General features: G+C 41.2%; 1 protein-coding gene and 1 long non-coding RNA gene across 8 annotated transcripts in view; one reads left to right on the forward strand and one right to left on the reverse strand.

Moving 5' to 3' along the window:
* LOC145348869 (ETS-related transcription factor Elf-1-like) overlaps window positions 1–23384 on the forward strand; it is a 153318-nt gene that overhangs the window by 45691 nt on the left and 84243 nt on the right. For 4 of the 7 annotated variants that reach the window (XM_080196886.1, XM_080196889.1, XM_080196888.1 and 1 more), the window contains exon 2: window positions 7732–8107. The exons of 2 other annotated variants lie outside the window; for them this stretch is intronic. In XM_080196886.1, coding sequence (XP_080053012.1) covers window positions 8036–8107 — 72 coding nt within the window. In that variant the 5' untranslated portion in view covers window positions 7732–8035. Of the gene's footprint in view, window positions 1–7471; window positions 7487–7731; window positions 8108–23384 lie in introns of those variants that run through there. One more of the 7 variants, XM_080196890.1, reaches the window with a different exon arrangement.
* The window catches only part of LOC145348871 (uncharacterized), a 46282-nt gene continuing 39262 nt past the window's right edge, over window positions 16365–23384 (reverse strand). The window contains exons 2-3 of the long non-coding RNA XR_013888027.1: window positions 18557–18608; window positions 16365–16610 (exon numbers count right to left, since the gene is read on the reverse strand). This is a non-coding gene — a long non-coding RNA (uncharacterized LOC145348871). The remainder of the gene's footprint in view (window positions 16611–18556; window positions 18609–23384) is intronic.

Raw genomic sequence — 23384 nt, forward strand, 5'->3', positions numbered from 1 at the left:
TCTCTGCGCATTGAAGTGGTGGAGGCTACCTCGCTAAATATGTTTAAGACACGGGTAGATAGGTTTTTGACAGACAAGGGAATTAAGGGTTATGGGGAGAAAGTGGGAAAGTGGAACTGAATCACTTCAGATCAGCCATGATCTTGAATGGCGGGGCAGGCTCGAAGGGCTAGATGGCCTACTCCTGCTCCTATTTCTATTGTTCTTAGCATAAAACCAATGTCTTTTGCAGACATTCAAAGCCAAGCATGACGAGGTTTAATTTCTCACTTCCACCACCAAGGGTTGAAAATTAAATTTGATGTACAAGTGGATTCACTGGTATTAAAAGCAGCTGGGTATCCACCATGAATCACCTCAGGGAAAGTTACACCCATTAATCATTTAACGTCGCTCCAGTGCTCTAGAAATGATTGCTTGCTTTTATTACACACCATCTATTATAATTAACTGGATTGTTTAATCCATTACTCATAAAGAATCATTGCTATCAGGAGCTAGAAATTAACATGCTTATGAGGCAGCAATTGGTTCTGTTTGAAGATGACCAAAGTCAGAATTTATTCTTTGAATTAACAAAATTAGACTACCTCAGTAGAGCAAATTTGCAGAATCGTACAGCACATAGGGACCACTTGGCACATCGTGACTCTGCTGTCTCTTTGAAAAAAGCTGCCCAATTAGTTTCGCTCCTCTACTCATGCAACTACAAAATTTTCCCTTTCAAGTATGTATTCAGTTGCCTTTTGATAATTACCATTGAATCTGCTTCTGGACAATGCATTTTAGATTGGAACAACTTGCTACCAAAAAAGAGATTCTACTCATAATTCCGAAGTCCTTCAGCCAGTTATCCTCCTGGTTATCGACACTCCTGCTTTTCTATAAAAAATCCCTCAATCCCGAACATCTCTATTAAATCACCTCTTAACTTCTTAGTTACAAGGTCTCAGCTTTCTTAGGCTCTCGACATGAGCTCAGCCTCCATAAAGTCCTGCACCTTCTCTTAAAACCAAGACAGTCATCCTGAAATGTGATGCTCAAAATTGGACCAGTACTTTGGCTGAGGTGTGAAAGATGTTTTATAAATGCTTACTGTAACTTCCATGATTTTGTATCCATTGTCTCTATCGTAAATGACCCTGTTTGTTTCTATAATATTATTGACTTGTCCTGCCACCTCAAAGATTTGTCTGTGAACCTTCATCTCTCGCTTCCTGTATCCTATTTGTACCACTTATTTTATGTAATCTCTCCATCTTCATTTTCTCTTTCGAGTTGCAAAACTTCATGTCTGCCTAATTGATCAATCTGTCTACACGCACCTGAAGCCTAATATTATCCTCCTCACTGATTATTGTATTTCCTCATTTTTGGCACTCACAGACATTGGAATTATACACCCTGTGCCCAAGTCTAGATCATTTAAATCACAAAGAACATTGACCCTTCAAGAGCCATCATATAATTTGATCCCAATTGTTCACAACTTTTCTCTGCTTTCTTTCTCTTAGCCAATTTCATATCTATGCTGCCCTGTCCACTTTAACACACAGGTTTTAATTTTGCTATGATATGGCATTGTCTCAAATGCCTATGTAAGTCCATAGACATCAACTGCATGTTGAAGATATTTTACATCTCAGGTGTGCAGAGATGACCTGCATCAGGCTCTGTGTGAGCAGAGCTTTATTACAAAAGTTTTTAAAATGTCTGTAATCCCAATCTTTCTCTAAGTTTCTCTTTTTCTCTGTAAACATACTCACAGGCTTGACTAACAGCACACAGCAAGAGAATACTCAACAGGCACACATAATCAAACACTGGACAACCAATACAACATCACCTTCATCAACCCTCTCATCAATGAACTCAGTCAAGTGCACCAGACATCGTTTGCCTTGAACAGACCCGTGTTACCCATCATTTATTAACCCACATTCTTCCAAGTGATCAACTTTGCCCTGAATTATTATCTTTGACATACCCCATCACCATGCTTTTATGCACTTGTCTCAATATCTACTCGTATGGCTTGGTGTCGTATTTTGTCTGCTAACATACCTGTGAAGTGATTTTAGGATGTTTTATTATAGTAAAGGTGCTAGGTAATGCACACAAAGAGCAGGAGTAGGCCACCCAGCCCATAAACCTGCTTCACCATTCAGTAAGAACATGGCTGATTTGATTCGAACGATAACATAGAAAAATGAGAACAGGAGTAGGCCATTCAGCCCTTTTTGAGCCTGTTCCACCATCCAGGATGATCATGGTTGATCATCCAACTCAATAGCCTGATCCCACTTTCCCATATCCTTTTGATCCCCTTTGCCCCAAGAGCTCCACCTAACTCCTTCTTGGAAACATGTTGCAAGTGATTGTCCCAGCCCACTGTGCTGCTCTCTGGGCCGGGAGACACCAGGGGCAGCCATTTTGCAGGATTTCGGCTTGGTGTTAAGGCCTCCATGCATCTCTGAAAGGTTTTTTCTTTGTTGTCATTAAACCCATGCTGGAAATGGGCGCACAGCTAATTATCAGATGGAAATGTCACCCCACCCCTCATGCTGTATGATTCTGGAAGAGGGAGGGCAATCCAGGGTTGGAGAAGGGGTTGGCACTGTCGAGGGTTGGGAGGGGGAGAGTAGGGTGGATGTGGCATTGAGGCTGGTCATTGGGATGGGGGGTTTCAGGATTGCTGGGAGGTGGGGATTGACAGGGGGATCAGGGCTGGATGTGGGGGGAGATAAACATAAGACAGGTACAGGAGACCAGCAATAGGAGGGAGTGAGGTTTGGTAGGCCAGCGATCAGAATGGTTGCAGTGCAGGCCAGTGATGGGGGGGGGTGGGGGGGGCCACTGCGTATGCACCCATCCCCACACCAACAGATTGACGCCTGTACAGTGGCCCTCTCAGCGCAATGCTGCTGGCTTCTCAGGTGGGAATAGGCCCCATCCACTACTTCCAGAATGAATCACGCTAGGATAGTCTCTGCATCACAAGAGTGTCAGAGATTTGCTCTGCTAAGTACAGCAAGAAAACCAATGGGATTTACTCCCATTTTCATGCATGTTGGGAACTTTGAATCTTTTTGGGAGATTCCTGGCTGTAATATTTTAGCCTTAACTGCTCTCTGTGCTGGCAAATTGCATAGCTTACCACTTCTAGGTGAAGAGATGTCTCCTTTTCTCCGTCCTAAGATGGTTGATCTCATATCCCTAGACTATGACCCCTAGTTCCGCACATCCCCACGATTGGGAACACCTTTCTGCATCTACCCTGTACAGTTCTGTTAGAACTTTATAGATTTCTATGAGATACCTGCTTTTTCTTCTAAACTCCAGCAAATATAATCATAACCAATTCAAAGGTAAACCTTTTCTGCACCACATCTATAGCAAGAACATCCTTCCTCAAATAAGGAGACCAAAACTCCACATACTATTCCAGATGTGGCCCTACCAAGGCCCTATATTGCAGCAAGACATCTCTGCTCCTGTACTTAAATCTTCTTGCCATGAAGACCAACATTTTATGTGCTGCCTTTACCACTTGCTGCACCTGCATGCATACTTTCAGCGATTAGTGGACAAGGACACCCAGGTCTTATTGCACATTCCCCTCTCAATTTATAGCCATTCAGATAATCTGTCTTCCTGTTTTGGCTATCAAAGTGGATAACCTCTCATTTATCTACATTATATTGCATCAGCCATGCATTTGTCCACTCGCTCAGCCTGACCAAATCGCACTGAAGCATCTTGCTCACCCTCACAACAAGCTTTGCGTCATCTGCAAATTTGGAGCTATTACATTTATTTCCCTCATCTAAATCATTAATATACATTGTGAACAGCTGGGGTCCTAGCACTGATCCCTGAGGTATCCCACAATTCACTGCCTGCCATCCAGGAAATGATCGGTTTGTTCCTACTCTGTTTGCTGTCTGCCAACCAGTTTTCTATCCATCTCAACACACTGCCCCCGATCCCATGCGTTTTAATTTTGCACATTAACTTCTTATGTGGCACTTTGTCGAAAGCCTTCTGAAAGTCCGAATAAACCATATCCGCTGGCTCCCCCACATCATCGCTATTAGTTACATCCTTGAAAAATTCCAGTAGATTTGTCAAGCAAAAATCAACCTTTTATAAATTCATGCTGACTCTGTCCAATTCTACCTTCAAGTGCCTTGCTGTAAAATCCCGAGTAAGGATGCTAGAATTTTTCCCAGTACTGACGCAGGCTGCCTGGTCTATAACTTCCTGTCTTCAATCGATCTCTCGTAGATCAATTCTGTGTTGAATATATTCAGTGACCTAGCCTCCTTTTTGCTCTATGGGGTTGAAAATTCCAAAGATTAACAACCCTCTGAGAAAAGAAATTCACCCTTGTATCTGTGTCTTAATGGAAGACCCCTTATTTTAAAGCTGTGCCCTCTAATTCTGAGCCCTCTCAGCAACAACTGTCAAACCCCCTCAGAACTTAACTTCATATGTTCCAATATAAACATATTTGGGGCAACATGGTAGCACAGTGGTTAGCACTGCTGCTTCACAGCTCCAAGGACCTGGTTCGATTCCAGGCTTGGGTCACTGTCTGTGTGGAGTTTGCACATTCTCCTCGTGTCTGCGTGAGTTTCCTCCAGGTACTCCAGTTTTCTCCCACAGCCCAAATACGTGCGGGTTAGGTTTGATTGGCCATGTTAAAATTGCCCCTTGGTGTCCTGAGATGCTTAGGTTAGAGGGATTAGTGGGTAAAATATGTAAGGATATGGGGGGTAGGGCCTGAGTGGGATTGTGATCGGCGCAGACTCGATGGGCCGAATGGCCTCTTTCTGTATTGTAGGGTTTCTGATTCTTCCTGGCTCCAATGGATATAGGCCTACTCTGCTCAACCCTTATAAGGCCTACAAAATTTAATCTTTGGAATCAACCTGGTGAACCTTCTCCTAAATCGCTTCCAATGCAAGAACAATGCTCCTTAAGGGCAAAACTGTATGCAGTATTTTGATGCAGTCACACCAGTGCCCTAAACAGCTTAGGCTGTTTGGCTTTGAGGTTTTTTGTGCAGGGCTGCAACCTTTGCATCTTCCAGTCCGATCTGGAAGCAGAGTTGAAAATCAGGTAACATGATTGCCCTGAATTCTGTGCATTCAGTGATAAACAAGCTCCTTCAAAAATGTGAAAATGGGCCGCATTTTTGATTCCTGCAAAAGGCAGGAATGGAGTTGGGCAACCGTAGCATAAGGTCTGCGGGGCCAGAATTTAAAAACGCCTGCTCCATTTCTGCTTCACACCATCTTCCCCTCGGCGGGAAAAGGTATGGGTTGCGATTGCAAACGGATCTGGCACTCGAGGCGAGGGTGAGAAAGGGCCCCTTTCCTTAAATAGGGAAGAGTTAGAATGGAGGAAGAGAGCAAATGGAGACAGAGGAGGAAAGATGATGACAAAGTGCAGCATAGGGCTAATGAGGAACAAATGAGTTCATATGAGGTGTCATTGTTGTCAGAGACTTGGTCACATAATGTGTGTCTTGGAAGCATGTCAGCTAAGACGTGGAAGGAACTTGATGGTCAAATATTAAGGAGATGGTATTGAATCTATTATACTTCTGAACTCATGGCACATGAGGAAAGTTTAATAGATACTACACAAGTTTGGCCTGGTGACAAAGCATGCTTGAGTCAGAGTGTTGCATCAAATGATGGCCAGTACATGTGTCAGACAATCCCATTCTCAAATAGTACTATAAGTGGGGAGGGCACATCAATGAAGTTGATGATTTACTCATCCATAAGAGAGCGGTCATCCCTGAAGTTCTGAGATTTGATACACTGCACCATTGCATCAAGGATATGTGGGACCTAACATTTCGAGCAAGATATTCTGTTTGGTAGCCAGATATCTCAGTTGTTGGAGAGATGCTATTGAATTGTCTCAGTGGTGCTATTCATCATCAGGAAACAAGATGTTCATTGACGTCAAATTCATTTCCATCAAGACCTGAGACCATCTTGGGTTGGACCATTTTGAACACCAAGCTAAATGTTCTTGATTATTGTTGATGGAAGAAGTTGAGCAACTGCAGGGTCGCACTTCTGAAGCAGTGAAGGAAATTTTTGTAACACGTGAAATCCCAGGCATTGTCTGTCAATGAATACTTTCAGGAGTTCACAACATCATATGGACTTTTTCATACCAGCTCACCTCAAACCAAACGATGAAGCAAAAAATGGAATGAATACAGCAAAAGCACACTGATGAAAAATGAACCTGTTTACACTTCTGAGCGGCTCAACTCCATTTCAGAATTCTTTAGAATCATGTGAACTGCTCGTGGGAAGAAGACTGATCACAACTCCCTACCTTCCCACATACTCGTGCTACAAGTATAATCTTTTGAGTTGGACAAGGTGAGGGAGAAAGAGGACGAATATCATTCTAGTCAGATGCAGTACATCACAAAACATGCAATCTGCCAGACCTCCCAGCCCGGAAAGCCAGTTTGGTTCCAAATCCAGTCTCCCTATGAACGACCTTGCCTCAGACAACAGATAATGGTATGGCGAAACAGAATAGACAATGCATTAGTTTCCAAACAGAAGCAGCCTTCTACAGTGTTGGCACAGTCATGTGACAAATCAAACAGACCAGAGATGCTGCATTCATCTACCAAATCCTGATTGGATACCAGACTGGTTAGCCTGATTCATCTATTAATTTCCTTCTGCTCAGTAGAGTCTGAGGGATTACCTGTAGGAGATTTGGGATTAGCATCCTCCTTTGGAGCTGAAGAACCACTTGTGTAGGCTTGTGAAACTGCCGCAGTAGCTGTCTCTATAAGAAGGAATGGAAGCCAGAGACCTGGGGAGGTGTTGTATAATGGGGAGTATTAGAGACTTTGGGGGAGATGTAGTAAATTATTATGTTAGAGACAGTATGCATCATTAAGGGAAGTGATGTAATGTCTCATGATTTTGCTGTCCCTCCTAGTCCTCATGGAAAGATAAAGGCACTGCAAGATGTTTGTTATTAAGGCTATTGTTTTCCTTACATCAGTAGACTCTAAATATTCTGTGTTAACACAGCGAGACCAAAAATATTATCCAAAGGATAACGGTTTGATCCTTTTTGCAGAATGTCATTCTGGTCAAACCCAACCACATCCTTTCGATCAAAGGAAAGTTCTGAAACGCTGAACATTAAACTAGCCAGTGACTTATTTTCCACTCTGTCTGAACTGCAACTTTTATATTTCTCACGTGAGCCCATTGAGAGGGTTTGTTTGCAGTTTCTGCTTTGCCATGACGTAGTCAGTGCTGCTTCCTTCCTGCTTCTTCAAGGTTGAAACAGAGATAAGGGAACAGCAGTAAGTAGCTAAAGCTTGTTTTGCAAAAACAAAAATCGTGAAGAATCTTCTCAATGTCGGTAAAGAAAGCATTTGGTTTATAAAGTCACCTCGCAAGCTGTGATGAACAAGGCAACTGTCAGTGAATACCGCAAGAAACAAAAGCTATTATTACTATCATTGTTTTGGTAGTGTTCATTAAATGTGAAACAAACTTTTGCCACACAGGATTCATCGGGTTCTAACCATGCTTCATGTCACTGCTGATTTGCAAGAAATGAAGGCAAACCACCAGATGTGACATGATGCACTAACTTTCTTTAGCCTCGACTCTATTCAAAATTTATTTTAAATGACAGAATCCTTTTTTTTCCCCATAACAGAGCAACATGGTCTTCACTAGAAAAGTCTGAATGCAGAAATACGATCCAGGACACAGACTCTCTGCCTTTTCCTCTGAATTTTTACCGTCCTTTTGCCGTTGTGGGAATCTCCTCCAATTTCTTTGGAACTTGTACCAAAGCCCAAAGGCTTCCATTGCTCCTCTACCTTCTCAATATGTTATGAATTGAAATGCTTCAATTTATGGAAGCTGATAACTTTTAAGGAGAAGGATCTTTCCGTGCACTTTTCTCAGTGTCAAATGGACCACCTCATCTGTTGCTAAAGCACAAGGAATGCACTGCTATGGCGACTGCAGTTCAACAAAATGAGCTTGTATTTGAGTTTGCGAATAATAGCGTGGAAGATACACAGGAGGTAAGACACATTGATAGTAAAAATTGTGTAAGGAACAATTTGAACAGAAGTAATATATTGTCCTTAATGATTAATTATAATATCATACTCCATTGCAAGAAATTTACAGGGAAGGACAGGGCAAGACTTGAATCCAGACAGAAGATCATGGGTAAGAATGAAACTGGTCAACTTCTTGTTAACAAGTCAGTATATGAGCACAATGCTGACTGTTCAAATATCAATGATTTTCCATGGTATTGGTCCCGTGTAGTAAATCATTTTAATTTTGGAATATTGAAGTTAAATGTGAATCGTATAAAAATAATTCTGGTTTCCTGGGCACTTTCTGGTGCAGTCTCCCTTTTTTTTGATGCTATCTGTATTTGCTACCCACGCAGTGTACATGTGTATCTAAATCTGGCTGAGCATCAAATGTTGTGACCAGCTGCTATAACACTGATTTTTCAGTGTTGGCTTGTCAGTCTCCCTCAGATTTCAGGGCACCACACAGAACAAGCCGTGATATTCCACTGCCACTAGATTCAACTGTTTGGACTTGAGTGGTCCATGTGCGCAGATACTAAATTTACTAACATGCTACATAATAAAGTGGCATGGAGAGTTTAGCCACAGTAGGAAACAAGCTGAATTTTCGTCTAGGTGCAAAGGCATGTTTTGATATGCAAATTTTCCCTCAATGCTTTTATAATTCCATTACTAGAGCATTGGCTCCTGAGAACTGTTCATTTGGGTAAATGGCTTTGGAAGATACGTTGAGAGGGGGGTTGGGGAAAGCAGAGGTGGCATGGGGATGATTGAGGGGTGAGGTTTGGAGAGCCTTATTGGGAACTTGGCTTCTGTGTTAGAGAATTGAGGTGAACCTTCTAACCATCTGGCTTCTCCTCCTGCACTCTGTCACAGTTCGCACTGTGAACCCGACCTCTGAATGAAAAGATGGAAAATCTTCAGAAAGACACACGTGTGGGATGTGATGTGCATTTATGAGTTGCAAGAGTGTGCAGGTCTGGTTTTCTCAAACCCAGTCAAGAATTCAGCACTTTCAAACACATTATGTACTTGTAGGAAACGCAGGACCAGATCAATGAAATAATTTATTTACAATAGTTCTAATAAAATTAAATCAACTGTTACGTGTTACAATATATTGACTTGACCTTTGGCGGGTTCTATTAATATTTATTTACTGATGCCTCAGATTTATAATGCTGAAAGAAGGTTAGACAGTATAAAAGATAAGACTTCCAAGTGGACTGATGAATGTATTTAGAGCGTGCTTGTGATTTAGTGGTGGTGATTTTCCCAAAGATTGACTGTCATAATGGCAATAAAACCAGAGCGATTTGCGCTGGTTTGACCACCACAGACCAGACTGCAATCATTCCACGCTCAAATCTTTTTTTTAGGAGAGTGTAGAGCTGCATGCTGGTTCTGGGGAGGGGCAGGGCCTGATCCTGGCTGCAAAGTGATTGGGCGCCATTTTGAAAGGGCGCCCTAATCTCACAGTGCGCTGCGAGACCCCCTCCCCACCTCTACGGACATCAGGACCCCATCCCCATCGGCTTGTTTCCCCGTCCTCGAAGGATCACCTGGCATCAAGACTTTGGAGCCCTACCAATGGGTCCCTGTTTATGCCCCCACCCCTTCATGATACTCTTGCCATTGCATTCCCATCATAGTCCCCTCTCAGGCCCCACCTTGGCCAGTGCCCATGGCACATTGGCACTGCCAGGGTGCCAGGTTGGCACCACCCAGAAGCTGCAATGGCCTCTGAGTCTCCCAGCGTGACCATCACACCTGGTCTCCACTAATGTAGTAGTGATCCTTGCTGGGCTCACTCTGCGCTCAAAGGTCGGGAGAATCTGGCATCAAATGGGCTATACATATTTAAATACTGCTTTGAGTATGCTAATCAGCCTTGTGTTCTTTCTGGGTGCGATCCAGTTTGTGCCAGTAGAAAAGGACTGGGGGATTGTAAACCATTTGGTGATGGTTTATAGGTCCCTGTGTTAACATGATCCATGCCAGGCGCAGCAAAGCTGAAAATTCACCCCCAGTGATTTTCTTTTTTTTTTGTATAAATGGAATTATGATTGAGAAGAGAATCTAAGTAGGGCACATCTGACACGATGATGGAATATCTTTGGTTTCAGTAGCAATTTATATGAATTGGTAGTGAAAAATATATTTAAGTGACATTTATATGTGATATATAATCTGAAACAAGAAAATCATGTTTTTGAACAAGTTTGGATTTTAGGAAAATGATGAAAGCATAATTTCCTCTGAGCTTGTCACATTGCTCTTCTTTCAGACATAGAGTTGTGATTAGCTGCTCCCACCAACCAAATACATCTTTGTGTGACATATCTGGAATTCTGTGACAGTCTGCTGACCTATCTTTCTAGTTTTAGTTTGATAAAGCAGTAATACAATGTTTTTGGGCATGAGTCTGGATTACATATCATTATAAACATCTTTTGATTTCTGAATTGGGTTTTAGTGTGTTTCGTTTGGGAAGATTGTGAAGAATAATTTACTAAAATTGACTGAAGGACAGGATTTAAAATTGCTTTATACTGAAGTTTTTTTTTAATGTTCTGCTGAACTAGCATAGAATTTTACATTGGAGAAGGAGGCCATGCAGTGCATCATGTCAGTAGCAGCTCTTCCTCTGTAATTCTTTGCATTTTTTTTTCTTTACAAGTATGCATCCAATTTCACTTTGAAAATTACTGTTAAATCCGTCACCCTTGCAGATAGTACATTACAATTTATTGCATCAAATGATTTTCTCCTCATTTTCTCTTAAGTGGATATAAGAACATAAGAACATAAGAAATAGGAGCAGGAGTAGGCCATCTAGCCCTTCGAGCCTGCCCCGCCATTCAATAAGATCATGGCTGATCTGTTGTGGCTCAGTTCCACTTTCCCGCCCTCTCCCCATAACCCTTAATCCCCTCTCTTATCAAGAACCCATCAACCCGCTTCTTAAAAATATTTAGCGAGGTAGCCTCCACCACTTCAACGGGCAGAGAATTCCAGAGATTCACCACCCTTTGAGTGAAGAAGTTCCTCCTCAACTCCGTTCTAAACCGCCTCCCCTTTATCTTGAGGCTGTGCCCCCTAGTCCTACTGTCTTTTTTGAGCGGGAAGAGTCTCTCCACCTCTATCCTATCCATCCCATTCATCATCTTATACGTCTCAATGAGATCTCCCCTCATTCTTCTAAACTCTAACGAGTACAAGCCTAGTTTATTCAGCCTCTCCTCATAGCTCAATATCTTCTAGTTAATGGGTGAATTTCTGCATCTTGGAAAAAATATTTAAGGGTTTGTTTTAATATTATGTGACTGCTCTCAAGATTACTGCAGCCATTTTCTCAATAATTGTAGAAAGGGCCCAAAGGACAAAGAAAATTGCAGGACAGGAAAAGGCCCTTTGGCCCTCCAAGTCTGCAGTGCCCATCTGAACTAAAACCACGCCCCCCCCCCCCCCCACCCTCCGGGGACCATATCCCTCTATTGCCATCCAATTCATGTATTTGTCAAGATGCTCCTTAAAACTCACTATCGTATCTGCTTCCACTACTGCGCCCCCAGCAGCGAGTTCTAGGCATCCACTGCCCCCTGTGTTTTTAAAAAAAAGACTTGTTCAAGTCATTGGTTTGAGTTGATTTGATAATGTCCCAGTAAAGAGGGCTGGGGGCATCCTACAATGATAAAGGTGTTTTCAAACTTGGCGTACGAGCACTTTTAAAGTCAATGTACATTCTCCTAATATTTACTTTGAGGACTATGAAAATAGTTACACTGATTCTAAGCATTGCACCAGAGCTTTGGGAATGACTATGGTGATATTCATTCATTAAACATATTTTATATGACTATACATCCACGGTCTATACTCACTAGTATTCTGTTTACTACTCAATAAACCTGCAGTGATTGTTGCTGTTTGGGATTTCTTTGATCATTCTCCCTCAAGGCTGCATTTTAGATTAACTCTCATTAGTAATTTCTGATGACTGTTGAGATTCTGTGGTCCTCTTCACTGAACTCAGCAGCCAGGTAAGCTGTCAATAGCAAGACCAAGAGAACAAACTTCTTGTGTGCTGCCTCAGCTACTGTATCAATTTGGGCACTTTCACAGCAACTCGCAGACATTATTTCAATGTTTAACTGGAAATAAAAATTATTGATGAAGGTATCACGTTGAAATACACAAGTCTTTGAATGTGGCAGGGCAAGTTGATAAGGCTGTTAATAAAAACATTCAAGATCCTGAATTTCATAAATCTGAGATAAAAACAGATAAATGCTGCAGAAAACTCAGCAGGACAGGCACTATCTCCTCTGGCTGTGGCCTCTGCATAATACCTTACTCTCAGTTGGTGGGCAGTAACTGAGACCAGAGCAGCTGCCAAATTATATCGTGTATATACCCCAGATGATTTTTGAAAACGTCATCTATGTTTGCAATTTGTTTGCTAAATGCGTTGACTTGCCAGAGCAGTGCCATCTGCTGTCTAGGTTCACACACAGGCTCTGGAATTCATTAAGTCTCACCACTTCTCACTGTTCCTTTTGAAAAATGCTCCTTAAAACACCCCCTTTGAATAAGCTATTGCTCACCTGTTTTAAAGTCTCCTTCTTTGGCTTGGTGTCAGTTTTTTGTATTGGTGCATTCCCAAGAAGTGAATTAGGATGTTTAAGAGCTTTAAAGGTGCTATATCACTGCACCTTTTGCTCTTTCAATGGTCAATCCCTGAGATTGTTTAATGCAGCACTCCCTTAGTATAGAGTGTATCAGATTATGTACTGCAGTCTCTGAAATGGTATACTGAACTTGAAACCATTTGACTCAAATTGATCAAATATGTTGTGAAACTAGCCAGATTGCTGCAGCCAAATGACTAAAGTAACTTCATTACCAAAAATGTCAAAAAAAAATGTAGATTTAGTAAGAAGTCTCATAACACCAGATGAGTCACCTAGTGAAGGAGCAGTGCTCTGAAAGCTCATGATTCCAAATAAACCTGTTGAACTTTAACCTGGTATTGTGAGACTTCTTACTGTGTCCAACACAGTCCAACACAGGCATTGCCACATTATTGTATAGATTCAGCAATAAGGTGGTGGCTGAGTTCTGACCCTGCCTCAGCTCAACTGTTGGTAGAACCCTCATCCATGCTTCTGTTACCTCTAGTCTTACTTATTCAAATGCCCTTCTAGCTGGCCTCCCATCTTCCTCCCCATGGAAACATATACTCACCCAAAACTCTGCTGTCTAAGCACGAACTTACTCTAAATCGGACTCGCACCCTGTGCTTGCTGACCTTCGATGGCTTTTCTTTTGACCACTTCTCAATTTTAAAATTCTATGCTTTCAGATTTCTGTGGTCTCTCCTCTCCTTATCTCTATTCACCACAAGCCTTCGAGGTTTCTGTGCTCTTCTACTACTCAGCTTTTCTTAGCCCCTGATTTTTAATTGCTCCACAACTGGTTATCATGTTTTTAATCTGCCTTGGCTCTAAGCTTAGGAATCCCCCTCCCCCACAAACCTTCTATTTTTTTCTCTTTTGAGGTGCTCTGCATAACATTCTGCTTTGACCAAGCTATAGATCATATGTCCAGGTATCTCCTGTGGTTTGATGTCAGAAATGTTTTTGTGATAACGTTCTGGTTAAGCACAGTTTTTAGTACTTTAAATGGACTACATAAAAATAAATTATTGCTGAAGAGGGGAAAAAAAGTTGTATCTTCCCCTTCTTTGTATCTTATAAATAAGTGACAAGTGGATTTATGGTTCCACTTTTGGGTAACCAGTAAAACAATTGACACTGATTTTGCAGTCAATGGTGAACATGCTGTGTGTGCTGTTCATTACACACACACTTGTCCACAAACTTTCTGTGGGCTTTTGCCTGGGATTTGTAGTTATAAGAGTCAAAACAGGTCAGCACCCTTCCACTCATCACTAGCTGCTCCCACTCTGTCATTCCTCTTCTAAAACCAGAAATGGACAAGTTTGAGTTGTGTTGGGTTCACGTTTTGAGATTTTTTTTTTCAGTTTTTTTTTACTTGGCAACTAACCCAAACCTATGCATTTTGAGTTTTCATTTTGGAAGGGAGAACAGAAGATTAGGATGTTTTCTAAATGGAGAAAAACTGCAGAAAGCTGCAACATAAAGGGATTTGGGAGTTCTTGTACAGGAAACACAGAAAATTAGCACACAGGTACAGCAACTAATCAGGAAGGGTATGAAATCTTGGCCCTTATTTCAAAGAGGCTAGAGTATAAGGGTAGGAATGCCTTGGGGCAACTGTACAAGATATTGGTGAGGCCACATCTGGAGTATTGTGAGTAGTTTTGATCCCCTTATTGGAGGAAAGATATTTAATTTGAGCCGTTCAGTGACGGTTCGCTAGGATGATTTCTGGTATGGATGGTTTGTCTTATGAGGAAAGGTTAAACAGATTGGGACTCTACTGATTGGAATTTAAGAGGTGATCTCACTGAAATATATAGGATTCTTAAGGGGGCTGACAAGGTAAATGCTAAGAGGATGTTCCCCTTGTGGGACAGTCCATAACCAGAGAGCATAGTCTCAAAAAAGGGTGTCGATTTTAAGGCTGAAATGAGGAGGAGTCTCTTTGGAACTCCTTGCCACAGAGAATCACAGAATCCCTACAGTACAGAAGGAGGCCATTTGACCCATCGAGTCTGTACCGATCACAGTCCCACCCAGGCCCTATTCCCTGTAATCCTCATTTTATCCTGCTAATGCCCTGACATTAGGGTCAATTTAGCATAGCCAATCAACCTAACCTGCACATTTTTGGACTGTGGGAGGAAACCCACACAGACACAAGGAGAATGTGGAGTTTGCACATAGACAGTCACCCAATGCCAGAATTGAACCCAGGTCCCTGGTACTGAGGCAGCACTGCTTATCACTGTGCCACCATGTCACCCAAAGACCAGAATCCTTGTGTATATATTTAAGGCTGAGGTAGATTTTTGATCAGTAAAGGAATCAGGGGTTACAGGGAAAGGGCAGGAAAGTGAGTGTATAGGATATCGGATCAACCATTATCCAATTGTATGTCAGTGCGGGCTCTAGGGTCCAAAGGGCCTACTCCTGTTCCTATTTCTTATGGTCTTGTGGCTCGGATTTTGTAGTAAAAATAATATTATTTCAGTAAGAGTCTTTTAAAACAATGCTGCTTTGTAGGTCACTGAGTATGCGATTTGTGCAGTCATAATGGGATATTTCTTAATTTTGACAGAAGCAAAGCAAAATTGTGAGCTTGCAACGGTCATGGAGAACAAAATAGTTCTTCACAATAACCAATCTTGATACCCTATACTAAAGTTAATTCTTGCTATACTGCCAATAAGTACAGTAACAACCGTTAATAGCCCTACTCAGAATGAGATAAATTCATTGAAAGGAACATTTGTTGTGGTGCAAATTAACCATCAATTTCCTTCAGTGCAGCAAACCCACTGTTTTCTAGAAATGCTTTGAACTGAGGCACCTGTTCCACAGTTACTGTCAGTCATTAGCGAACGGAAATACAACCAAAACCTCCCACCTGCTGCCTCAACTGACAAGTAAATAGAACATATGAGCAACAGACTTGTTCAAGGGAAAGGGCGCAGGTGATGAGTGCACAATTGTCACACGACTAATGAAAAAAGCTAGAATGTATTTGTTTTTGGCTTAACCCGTACCAGTAAATGTGAAACAGAATCTTTCACTGAGCATAATGTTAGCATTTTCATTTCCAAAGCTTTGTATTTCTTTTTCCTAACTGAAAATTCAGATTTAGAATGGATGGCCTAAAAATTGGTTGATATTGACCAGCGGGTCAATATCATTCTGAGCTGCTGGTTCAGAATGGATGTGTGGAGTATTCATGAGAACATAAGAAATATGAAAAGGAGAAGGTCATCAAATCTGCCCCAACATTCAATAACATGGCTTGTCTCCACTTTCCTGCCTGCTTCCCACCATCCTTGATATCCTAGTGGATAAGTGTCTTTCAGATGAGACTCTCAGATGGACCTGTGATGCCTTGTGATTTTCTGTGGTCATGAAAAGCATTATATAAACGTTTTGTTTGTTTTTAGATATGCAGCATTTGTTTGTTCCCATTTATCTCTCAATCCCTCTAAGTGGGGGAGGAGTTTGAAACTTGTTCAAACATCTTATTCCATTGGTTAGTTTTAATTGATGTATTCCCCAAATGTAAAAATAAAACATTCATTGATTTTAATCCATGATGTACAAAAGCTCATTGTTCAATATTTTCTTTATCCTCGTCCTAATGGCCTGATTCACACACACAATTGGTTGAATGAGCCACTAGCTTCCCCCATTGCTCTGATCCAGCCTGCAGAAGGCCTATGAGGATGTTGCAGGCAGGCATGGTCTGATTTCCTCTTCTCACCTTTTCCACTTCTCTAGACGAAGGTTTCCAGTGAGATCAGGATCTGCAGAGAGAAAGATGGAATGTATCACTGATCTGACCTCTTCCCTTATTAGCACAATGCTTCAGCATACTTGCTGAGTGTTTGTTTTCACCCGACTGGAAGTTCAGAAAAGCTTGAATAATTTTTGATCTGGATTGGAGGATTAAAAAAAGTCGCCTAGATGTTAACTCCATTCCAAAGTCTTGCAGCCAAGGCAGGTGGCCAAATGTCTGGCCTTCCATAGGGTGAGATTTTATTTTGTGTCTCACCTAAACACTAAGAAGTGCTAGCTGGCTGTCAAAATTTCAAGTGGCAGAAAATATCACTGGGGGAGTTTCATGGTATTTAGTAAGTAGTTGGAAGGGCATCTTGTTTGAAGGGATGCAAGAGAGAAAGTTTCTTTGTGGGACACTTTTTTTTGTTTGTAGAAACTTCTAACTAGGAGTAGGTCATTTAACCTCTCGAGCCTGTCTCCCCACCGTCCGCCATTTCTCCCCCCACCCGCACCTCCCCAAACTACATTCAATACCACATGACTTGAAATCATAAATCCATTTTATCCCACATCTCTATAATCTCCAATTTAAAATGATAATTAAGGAAAGAAATTGATGGGATGTGGGTGCCACTGGGAAAAGCCAGCATTTGTTGCCCATCTTTAATTGCTCTTAAACTGAGTGACATGCCAGATCATTTCAGAGCAGTTAAGAGTCAACCTCGTTGCTGTGCATCTGGAGTTACACGTAGACCAGACAATGTAAAGATGGCAGACTTGCTTCTCTGAAGAACCAGTTGAACTCTTACACAAAAATAGTTTTATGGCCTTCATTACGGAAACTGGCTTTCAATTCCAGAATTTATTAATTGAATTTAAATTCAACCAGCTGCCATAGTAGGATTTGAACCTATGCCCCTGAAGTATTAACCTGGGGTTTGGGTTATTAGCCCAGTGACCATTGCTACTAGTCTACTGTCTCCCCAGATGCTTAAGCATCTATCACCTTTTGTGGAAGAGTTCCAAACTTTTCTGGCTTTTTTTTTCTATTTTTGCTTCTGATAGTTTAGTCTCATCTATGATGTCCACTTTTCCCAGAGTCTCCAACCAGCAGAAATAGGTTCTTCCTATCTACCTTTCCTGTTCCCTTTCATAACTTTAAACGTGATCAAATTGCCCTTTTCATTCTAAATTTCAGGAAATACAATCCTGTTAGTGTCACCTTTCCTTATGTTTTTAACTAGGGCTTTGTATTGTTGAAGAAGGACTTCTACCCCCTTGTATTCTAGTCATCTGGACATAAAGACCAGCAATTCTGATTCTTTCCTGTACTTGTTCATGACTTTCTAATTATCTCTGTGTTGGCCTCTAAATCTCTTTTGGATGTTCTCTGTTTCTAGCTTTTCCCCATTTAGTCTATGTGCTCTTATCAATACATTTTAAGTCCCAAGTGGATGAGCTTGTTTTAAAATCCAATTGTCAATTTTGCCCATTTACTTTATATTTCTTTGTAATTTTATTCTTCCATCGACACCATTTACAATGCTGCCCATCAAATTTGAATATTAGCTTTCTATCCTTTTCATCTAAGTTAATAAATATGATGGGTAATTGAGGCACAATACCACCAGTCACATCCTGCCAACAAAATCCTTCCTTTGTGACTCCTAGCCAACTTCTTTACTGGTTCAATAATTGCCTTCAATTCCATGAGCTTCAACTTTAACTGACGGTCTCTAATGGGGGACTTTATCAAATTCCTTCTGGAAATAATATAAGTAATATCCAGTATTTTAGTCGTTTTCTTTTTAAGTGAATTATATTACCCACCCTACCCTTTCCAAATCCATCTGGTTTTCCCTAAGTAGCTGAAAATATTCAATCATTCTATCCCTAATTATGGACGTTTATAATTTCTCAACAACAGACGTTAGATTAACTGGTCTATAATTCCCTGGTTTCCCTCCCTCACCTTTCTTAAATAGCAGAGTGACATCCTGATTCTCATCATCTTCCTCTTTATCCTTGGGCAAACAAAACAGAATATTAAGAGTTGCACATTGTTCTAGCAACTTCATGCAAAGGTCCATTGACCTCGGGTGGGGTTTTCCAGTTTTGAGCCAAGTGAAGACAGAAAATCCCACCCAATGTGTTCCCTATAAAATGTTAAGATTTTATCCGCGGCATTACTGGTGGCGATGTCTCCCTAACTTTGCTAATGTTGTTACCTTTCTCTCACAAGTATCTCTCACCATAATTGCTGATTTGTAATTGAGTATCTTTACGATCATTCAATGTGTTATTGAAAATGATTTACTGATGAAATAGTCACACATATAAACAGATAGCTATATGGACCCTGCACTACATACAAAACTGTAGAGGTGAAAGAATAATAGTTGCTGTGCTTCAGTCTTAATTCTAAAAATGAAAATGTTTAACTAAAATGCTGTATCTATGTTTTTAATGCACAAAATGAACCAAAAAGTCATCTTTTGTGCTGTATGACTCTGAGACATCCAATCCTAACCTACTGAAGAATTAGCAATAGACATAATCACTTCAGAGAAAGGACTCTAACTGAGAAATTCCCAGTCATAATCTGATCCTGTTACCACTAGGATACAGTAACCATGGCTATATGTGGGTCACTGGGCATTTGGAGGATGACGCAATAGTTAGCACTGCTGCTTCACTGCGCCATGCACCCAGGTTCAATTAAGGCCTTGGGTGACCGTCTACGTGGAGTTTGTATGTTTTACCTATGTTTGTGGGTTTCTTCTAAGTGCTTCAATATCCTCCTGCAGTCCAAAGATATACAAGTAGGTTGACCATGCTAAGTTGTCTCTTGGTATGTAGGCTGGGAGGGTTAGTGGGGTAAATTTGCAGGATTAGAGGAAGAGGGCAGGGGAGGTGGGCCTGGGTAAAATGTTCTGTCAGAGTCTGTGCAGCCTCAATTGGCCCAATGGCTTCCTGCTCTTTAAGAATTCTAAGTGGTCTAGTAAAATATAGTAATCTGTTTCATTCTCTTTGATACTGCTTATCTTATTATTAATACACCTTTGCTGTGGTTTGGGTGGTTGTTCTATTTCTTTCCAAATTCCAGAAAAGTACTTGTGACTGATTCAGTAAAGTAACTATAGTTTCTGTTCAAATGCTGGGTTTGCTATGTTATCAGTTAAATGTACCCTCCAGAACCACAGATTTCACAGGATTATTACAGCGCAGAAGCAAACTATTTGGCTTGCTTGTTGTCTGCCCCAGTTCTCAAACAGCAATTCACTTAGTTCCATTTTTCCCCCTTGTCCCCTTAACCCTGCACATTCTTTCTTTTAAGATAACTAGCTAATTCTCTTCTGAATGCTTTGATTGAATCTACCTCCACCACACTGTCAGACAGTGTATTCCTGATCTTTACCACTTGCTGTGTGCAAACGTTTTTTCTTCGAGTCGCCTTTTGCTTCTTTCGCCAATTGCTTTTAAAGCAGTGCCCTTCTTGATCCTTTCATGAGTAGAACAATTTTTCCCTATCTATTCCGTCCAAATCCCTCATGATTTTGAATACCTCTGTCTCTCCTCTCAGCCTTCCCTGCTCTGAGGAAAACAGTTTCAACTTCTCCAATCTATCTTCATTACTAAAGTTCTCCATTCCTGTACCCACTCTCATGAATCCTTAATGCATTCTCGCCACTGCCTTCACGTCTTTGCTAAAGTGCGGCACCCAGAACGAGATGCAACACTCCAGCTAAAGCCAAACTAGTGCCTGATACAAGTTCAACATAACCTCCTTGCTCTTATACTCAATGCCCATATTAATAAAGCCTAAGATACTGTATACTTTATAATGTATACAGCCTACTGTGTACTCCCCGCTCGTAGGGACTGAGACTTTGCTTACAAGAATGGTGGTTGGGGCTGAAATATTGTCTAAAAGATTCCAAAATATACAAGGAATGGGTAAAAGAGTAAAGGTTGCTGATGAATCAGATATTATTCCTCAGTGAATGAGAGTTGCATATCAGTAGCATGGCGATGATTGATAGAGACAAACTATCGAGTACGCAATAGCATTCATAATCCTGAACTGAAGAATTGTTTGCTTTTAATGAATTTTTAAATAAAATGTTAATGCACAGAAAGAATACCTTGTCTGTTCTACATGTGGTCCTCAATAAGCAGTGATGAGACAAATTTATGTTGCAGTTACATCTTCACTGGATACTTGAATAATTAAGTAAAAGCCTTACTATTGCTATGAATCACCAGAAATTCAAAATCTGCCCAAAAGAACAAAAGCAGTAGAGCATTTCCAGTTGTCCTCCTGGCACATCTGTTGTGGCTTCTGCTTGGGACAAAGGCATCCTCCATAGGAAATTTGACTAAGCTGTTATCCAGATGCTGACTTCATGTTCAATTTTACTGTGTATAGTGCCCTGTTTTAATATTATAGGATGGCACCTATAATATGTTACTTCATCTGTCCAATATCTAAAGTGTAGTTGCAAGATGCTTATGGAATATCCAGTAATGACTCTTGTGGGTGCATTGCACGACTCAGCTGTTGCTTTTTGCGAAGGTAATCATGTAACCACCTCCAAGCTTGCAAGAATATTCATCCAAATATTGCTGCTTCTGCATTCCTGATTTGCCTCCCACCACTGGTGGCTACAGCATAAGCAGTGGAATTGCATCCCCAAACATCTGTCTCTCTGCTTCTTTCTCTCCTTTGAGACATGGCTGCTTTGAGTTTGTGTGCTGCCTCCTCTGACATGGTACTAATTTTACTCAACAGCACCACCAACAGCCTATATTTATACAAGGCTTTTAGTGTAATAAAATGTTCAAAGGCATTTCACAGGAGCTTTATAAAGCAAAGAGACATTTAAGAGCAAATGGCCAAAAGCTTGGTCAGAGAGGTCAGTTTTACTGAGTGCCTTAAATGGGGTAAGAAAATAGAGAGACAGGGTAGTTTAGGGAGAGAATTTGAGTTTTTGAGGTTTTGACAGCTGAAGGCATGGCTACCAATGGTGGAACAATAAAATTGGGAATGCTCAAGAGGCTGGAATGAGAGATCTTGGGAGAATTCTAGCGCTACAGGAGACTACTAAGATAGGGAGGACAGACCAGAAGGGATTGAAAGCAAAAAATATAATTTTAAAATTGTGACAGTGCTTGACTAGGAACTACTGTATATTAGTGAACATGGATTGATGCATGATTGGGACTTTTGCAAGCAAGGACACGGACAACAGAGTTTTGAATGATCTCAAGTTTACAACAGGTAGAATATGGGAAGTCAGCCAAATATGCATTGGAATAGGCATGTCTAGAGATAATAAAGCATGATGGCATAGTGGTTGGCATTGTTGCCTCGGGGCAGTAGGGACCTGGGTTTGATCCTGGCTTTAGATGACTGTCTTGTTAAGTATGCACATTCTTCTCAGGTTTGCATGTTTTCTCCCACAGCCCAAAGCAGTGCAGGTTAGGTGGATTGACCATGCTAAATTTCTCCTTTGTGTCCAAAGATGTGTAGGTTGGGTGGATTAGCCATTGTAAATGCGTGGGATTACGGGGATAGGATGAGTTGGTGGGCCTGGATAAGATGCTGTTTCAGAGTGTCGATGCAATCTCAATGGGTCAAATAGCGGCCTCCTGCACTGCACAGTTTCTACAGGAATGGAAGAGGGCTTCCACAGCATATAAACTGAGACAGTGGTAAAGTTGGACAACTTTACAGAGGTGGAAATGAATACTTTTGGATGGCATGAATATGTGGTTGGAAGCTCATCTCTGTCAAATATGTCACCACAATTGAGTAATCTTAGACCCTTGCCAGGGAAAGGATAGAGTTTGGAATGGGATTAGAAGTGGCTTCAGTTTTTCCCAATATTCAATTGGAGGAATTTTGTACTCATCCAGTACTGGGTGCCTGAGCAGTCTGATAATGTAGCGACAGCAGGGGAGTCCAAAGAGTTGCAAGACAGTGACATCATGCCCATAAAAATAATTGGCAGTGAGCACTGTACTGTTAAAAGTAAAGCAACGTGGAAGGATGGATGCTGTACTCTTACAAAATAGATTCCAGTAATTGGTTGACTTGTGGTTTCTGGAGAGATGGAGACAAATGTCTGGGAAGTTACTTCAGATTGCAAAGTAGGTTTTCCAGTTACAAATTGACTATGACATACTATTTCAATGGAAGAGACTTAAAGGGCAATGGTTACTAGAACAATTGATTCCTTGAAGATGGGACTTCAAATAAAGCCATTCCATGATGATGGTCATACCTGGAATGCTAATGGGAATATCAGTCATTTCTCCACCCCCCACCTCCCACCACACACATGCGCATGCACACATATGCCAATTATATTAGCTCCAACTCATTGTGTGGATAATGGAATACGTTGATACTGCCATCAAATGGCTGAAAATAGATAGAGACGGTGGGTCAATCCCGTTATTAATCCACATGGGAACCCACCAAGACTGTGCTATTAGTCCCAGGCTGGGGACTTGCACTCAGTCAGAAAAAACGATTCCTTCCGAAAACATGGCTCAAGAAATGAAAAAGGCCTCGCTCATTTTTCCTGCAAGATTACATTTCTTCTCAATGGGAGCATAACTACAATTTGATCGAAGACAAATAGAACTTCCAATTTCTCTTTGTCTTCAAAGAATCAAGAGAGAAATCCTTCAGGCTGGCAATGCTTTTCAAACTCCATCTTAAAGGACTGGTTAAAAATGAATGTCTTGTTTCTTGTTATCCTGTTAGTGCATGTTGCATCTCTAGAAATCAT

Source organism: Carcharhinus amblyrhynchos, chromosome 10 (genome assembly GCF_965287045.1).
Source record: "Carcharhinus amblyrhynchos chromosome 10, sCarAmb.v2.hapA, whole genome shotgun sequence".
In the NCBI taxonomy this organism is placed as follows: domain Eukaryota; kingdom Metazoa; phylum Chordata; class Chondrichthyes; order Carcharhiniformes; family Carcharhinidae; genus Carcharhinus; species Carcharhinus amblyrhynchos.